The sequence below is a fragment of the Haplochromis burtoni genome, unplaced genomic scaffold, assembly GCF_018398535.1.
Source record: "Haplochromis burtoni strain Fernald_Lab_line unplaced genomic scaffold, NCSU_Asbu1 Contig_915, whole genome shotgun sequence".
Taxonomy (NCBI): domain Eukaryota; kingdom Metazoa; phylum Chordata; class Actinopteri; order Cichliformes; family Cichlidae; genus Haplochromis; species Haplochromis burtoni.
Window position 1 is genome coordinate 68,310 of NW_024583276.1, and position 5,422 is coordinate 73,731.

At 48.0% G+C, this 5,422-nt stretch overlaps 1 protein-coding gene across 1 annotated transcript; it reads right to left on the minus strand.

Moving 5' to 3' along the window:
- Window positions 1-389: 389 nt before the first annotated feature.
- Window positions 390-5,006, minus strand: maptb (microtubule-associated protein tau b; the record flags this gene model as incomplete). Its single annotated transcript, XM_042216081.1, is given in 10 exon segments — window positions 390-1,714; window positions 1,801-1,968; window positions 2,310-2,419; window positions 2,528-2,609; window positions 2,685-2,834; window positions 3,891-3,970; window positions 4,047-4,104; window positions 4,278-4,318; window positions 4,619-4,687; window positions 4,989-5,006. Coding segments are annotated over 10 exon segments (809 nt in total), but the record flags the coding sequence as incomplete, so codon positions are not given.
- Between the last annotated feature and the right edge of the window lie 416 nt (window positions 5,007-5,422).

Genomic DNA, 5,422 nt, shown 5'->3' on the forward strand with positions numbered 1-5,422 from the left:
GTAGAGTGAGCGGATACAATGCGCTTCCTCTGAAAGGGGGCTGGCCTCCCTTAGAGATCAGGTGAGGAGCTTAGCCTGCTCGAAAGGAGCCAGTTGAGGTGGTTTGGGCATCTGACAAGGATACCTCCTGGGTGAGGTGTTCCAGGCATGTCCCACTGGGAGAAGTCCCCGGGGCAGACCCAGGACACGCTGAAGAGACGATATCTTTCTAACCCTGGGAACGACAAGGTGACTGGGGAGAGGGAGGTCTGGACTTCTCTGTTTAGGCGACCCGTCCCCGGATAAGTGGAAGAAGCACATAAATCTGATAAAACTGCTTCCTGTTTATGTTGTTGACAGCGGTTATGAGGCTGGCGTCATGGCGTTTCTCTGCAGTGATGAAAAACTCGTCAGATTCAAGAGAAACTTTATTGGTACAAAGCACTTGAACAGCCAACAGGCAGAGAGACACAAATGTTTTGGCACCTGGTATCAAACGGCATTCTGGGTATTTTTTTTAATGATGGTGGTGGTGAGGGGTTGGTACAGCACGTCAGCAAAAACACAGAAGAGATATGATTGGTAGAAAGATGACATCAGAGAGATAGAGGCTCGATGATTGGACACATTTTATGAACAACGCTAATAACACTCTTCCTGTTTCCAGAGTCACATGACTTAATGTTTCGCTTTTTCCCACCGTTCTCACACTTCCTGTTTCCTCCAGGAAGTGCTCAAGACAGATGTTAAAATAATGGCGAGTTCATGCTTCAGATGCTTTTTCATCTACTTCTGCACAGCGCAGGCGGACTAAGGATGATCTGATATCCTCGTGTCGGTGTTGTTCCCACATCATCATAATAAATGTTGTTCCAGGTTCAACATTGCAAGTGACCAATCACATTGTTGTGACGTCATACTTTTGCAAGCCAAGCGATTTATTAATTTATGAAATTATAATGCTTACAGTTTATTAAAAACAGTATCCTGAAATGCAAAGAATTCAAATTGCTGTATTGTCGGACAGAGGCGTTTCTCACAAGTAGATTATATTTTTAAGGTGTTTTTTTCCGAAGTCGCAAAAGTATGACGTCACAACAATGTGATTGGTCACTTGCAATGTTGAACCTGGAACAACATTTATTATGATGATGTGGGAACAACACAGACACGAGGATATCGTGCGGCGGACTAACTGGGACACGTTCACGGCCGTGCGTCTGCCGCCAAATTCAAAACGAGCTCAAATTTTCTTCAAAGGTCAGATTAAAGAGCGGGCTCCGGGTATGGGGGGGGCGCTGTGGGCATTTACGCATCACAGGTTTGTGGAGTGTGTGTGTGTGTGTGTGTTTAATCGCATTTAACGCCGTTGGGTCTTTGATCAGGTTTTTAAACGCTGAGCTGATCAGCTTACCACAGGAACTCTTAAGGTTAAACATTTATCTGCTGAAAGTCATATTTATTCATTCATTTGTCACTGCTCAGCTTAAAGTTGATTCGCAGTGGAAATAACAAATATAGGTGAGGCTGATCATGTGACTCTGCACACCTGGGTGAACTCTGGGTGATTTCTGATTCATAAAATCTCTCCAATCCTCGGTAGCTTTGTGTAACATGTATGATGATTTTTTTTTTTCTTCCATTAGGCCGTTTCCTTGGTGACAGCAGGGGGGCAGGGTCTGTAGGCACAGGGTTTGTCCAATCACAGGCCTTGTTTGGCGAGAGAGGCGGACACCTTACGGAAAGAGGAAGTGGTGTGTTAGCATATGTTATGTTTTTACTTTGTGATTTTTTTTATTTTTTTTTTTCCGGACTTCTTACCTCATCGGCCAGGGTGTCGAGGGGTGGAGCTTCAGTTGCATTAAGACTTCCATGGGAGGAAGTGTTGCTAAGATCACAAGGGGAGGAGTCAGCCTGGATGATGATTTCAGCACCGTGGTCGGTTCGAGCTTTGGCGCTCTCTCTGAAGCTCAGCTTCTGAGTCTCGATCTGCAAACACACACGCAGGTCTCACATGACTGGGAATCAGGTCACATGACAAAAATGTGCTGCTCCTGAGCTGGGTGTGTAAAGCGCCAAATAAAAGGACAAAAGAAATTATGCTTCTACTGTAAGCGGACAGAGTTTACAGCAGAGGACAAATTAGGTCGCGTGACACCGGTGACCTGCGTGAGCAGGGCCGAAGACGTCTCCATTTACGGAGGAGACAGCAGGTCTTCTGCGTGCAGGACGTTGTTTGAAGTTTCTATGACACTGCGGTGTAACAGAGGAGTCGGGAGTGCTGACTCTGCTCCTCCGACCCCCATGAGGAGGTGGATGTTAGTGCGTACCTTCTTCTTCCCTCCTCCTGGCACATGAGTGACGTTCTCCAGAGAGCCGACTTTGGACTGAACGGTCTTAAACTCCACCTTCTCTGACTTGATCTCCACCTTCCCTCCACCTGAGGAGTAGAGCAAAGAGATCAGCCGGTACTACTCGTCTGTGCTACTTTTTATTGATCAGCTCTCCACTTAATCTCGAGATATGTGATTGTGGTGTGGAACGTTACCTGGTTTGTGGTGGATGTTGTCTTTGGAGCCGCACTTTGACGTCACATTACTGAGATCCAGCTTCTTGTTGATGATCTGAACCTACAGACAGACAGGTGAGTGTCAGGATCTACCTGAGAGTCAGCTCTGCACAGCAGGTGGACAGATGTACGTTACCTTCCCCCCTCCAGGTGAGTGTTTCAGGTTCTCCGTGGACCCAACCTTTGACTTCACATTGCTGAGGTCGGGCATTGGATGAGAGGGGAGGGGGGGCGTCCGTCCACGAGCACAGCCAGGAGACCTGGGGGGGGTTCGGACCACCGCCACCTGCAGAATGGCAGAACCATTTTAACCACCGGTACCAGTTACAGACACTGTCAGAACCAGTCCTTCTGTTATTGGCTCTTAAAATCCTGCTCCTCACATACAAGGTCTTAAATAATCAGGCCCCATCTTATCTTAATGACCTTGTAGTACCATATCACCCTATTAGAGCACTTCGCTCTCGCTCTGCAGGCCTACTTGTTGTTCCTAGAGTATTTAAAAGTAGAATGGGAGGCAGAGCCTTCAGTTTTCAGGCCCCTCTTCTGTGGAACCAGCTTCCAGTTTGGATTCAGGAGACAGACACTATCTCTACTTTCAAGATCAGGCTTCAAACTTTCCTTTTTGCTAAAGCATATAGTTAGGGCTGGACCAGGTGACCCTGAATCCTCCCTTAGTTATGCTGCAATAGACGTAGGCTGCCGGGGATTCCCATGATGCACTGGGTGTTTCTTCTTCACTCACTATGTGTTAACAGACCTCTCTGCATTGAATCATATCTGTTATTAACCTCTGTCTCTCTTCCACAGCATGTCTTTATCTCTGTCTTCCTTCTCTCACCCCAACCAATCACAGCAGATGGCCCCACCCCTCCCTGAGCCTGGTTCTGCCGGAGGTTTCTTCCTGTTAAAAGGGAGTTTTTCCTTCCCACTGTCGCCAAAGTGCTGCTCATAGGGGGTCATATGATTGTTGGGTTTTTCTCTGTATGTATTATTGTATTGAATTCTATTCTATTCTAAAGTTTGCAGATGACACTGCAGTGATAGGATGCATCGCGCACAGGCAGTCCAAACAGTCGTTACATTAATTGTGAGGTGATGCGCTCATCAGTGAAAATGAAGACCTGCAGTTTTACTTAATGCTGTGTAAATCACAGAACTACACACATTATGTACGGATCATTTCAGTAACATGCGTGCTCTGGAACAACATAGTGACTGCAGACAGAACGACCCTGCTGAACCAGTAACCCTCTGTCAGAGTACCTATACACTGCTGTACTGCTGGTTTGACTGCAGTAAAGCGTATGAATACTTCAGCACCTATCTCAGGTGTTCTCACCTTCTTCACCTCTCTGTTAGGCGTGGACGATCGGCTGGCGGGAGAACGACTTCCTGGACTGCTGACGCCGTCCACGGACTCTGACAGACAGACAGACACGGGTTAGTGGCTCTGATGGGTTAAACTGGTGTGACTGGTTATACTGGGTCAGTGTACCTGTGCTCTTGGCTGAGATCATCTTGGCTGCTCTGGCGCCTCCTGCTGTCCTGGAGGCCTGAAACACAATGTCGGTTACCATGGTGAAAAGGAGCGAGGTCTGAAAGCTGTGAATTTGGGAAAAATCTTCCAGTTCGTGAACATTTCCCATCATCGTGTTGGCCTCGTGCATGGCGCCAGCCTCTGGGAACAGCTGATTATTGATTCCGATCAGTAAGTGTACAGATTTACCTTCATTGATTCTTCAGAAGTTGCCTTCACAGCGGCTTTTTCTGTGGAAGGATTAAAAAAATATCTTAATGTGGACTAATAATCAAAGAACAGCCAGAGTTCGTCGATCGCTGACTCTCTGACTTTGGTAAAAGTTGCTGCTCGTCAGGTTTTTTCATGTTTATCTTATGTGGAGCAAGAGTCGCTTTCTTCTCCGGCTCCAGTTAACAGCCATCCAATCAGAGTGGAGGGGTGGAGCAAAATAAGTTGGGAGTAGGGTTAGGATTAAAGCTCAGTTAGGTGATCAGTTTCTCGTAACACCTTTAGTTATCGATCAAATGTCAGTAATTATTGTTACCAACCTTCCATCTTCTGCGTTTCATAGGCGGGGCCATCTGTGAGGGGGGCGGAGTCTCCATCCATCTTCACTCCTACAGAGGAAGGGAGGACACAGAGAAGAGAGGTGATGAAGAGGAGTCAGTGAGCATGCTCAGGCACGGTGAATCACCATGATGATGATGATAATGCAGAAATACAATCATAAAAGTCTGAAGGTGTCAGCGCAGCTACACCCGAGCCCGCTCTTCCTCTTCCTCCGTGTTAGCTCCGGGCCTAACAGCAGCCTGCCGACTTATCCGGTCACCGCAAACCCGCCGCAGCTGCTCCGAGAATCTCCGAGGAGGAGGATGAAGAGGGTGAAGAGAAGGAGGACGGGCGTTGTCCGGCTCTTACCTCCTGCTGCTGCTGCTGCTGTCGGTTCGTCTGCTGCTCCACCCTGCGCCGCTCTAACAGGGAGGGAGGGGGGCGCAGGCTGCTGCATGCCGGGAGGAAGCTGCCGTTACCATGGCAATCCGTTGCATCCAGACGGAGGAGAGAAAGTGTCGCGTTCTCGTCTCAGGTCGCACTCGATGACGGCGATGAAGTTCCGGCTCTCTTTATACACATTAAAGCAGCTTAAATAACGCGATTCTGCTCCACAGAGTGAAATTCTCACAGGTGTGAGAGGGGTCACAGTAATCTGAACCGGAACTGCAGCTGCACACAGGTGAGAATAAAACAACATCACCTGATATGTGATTGACTGGGACACAGAGACACACAGGCTGTGTCCCAATTAAGAGTCTGCACGCTTGAAGTACGCATTTTAAGTGCGGTTACGTCACCGC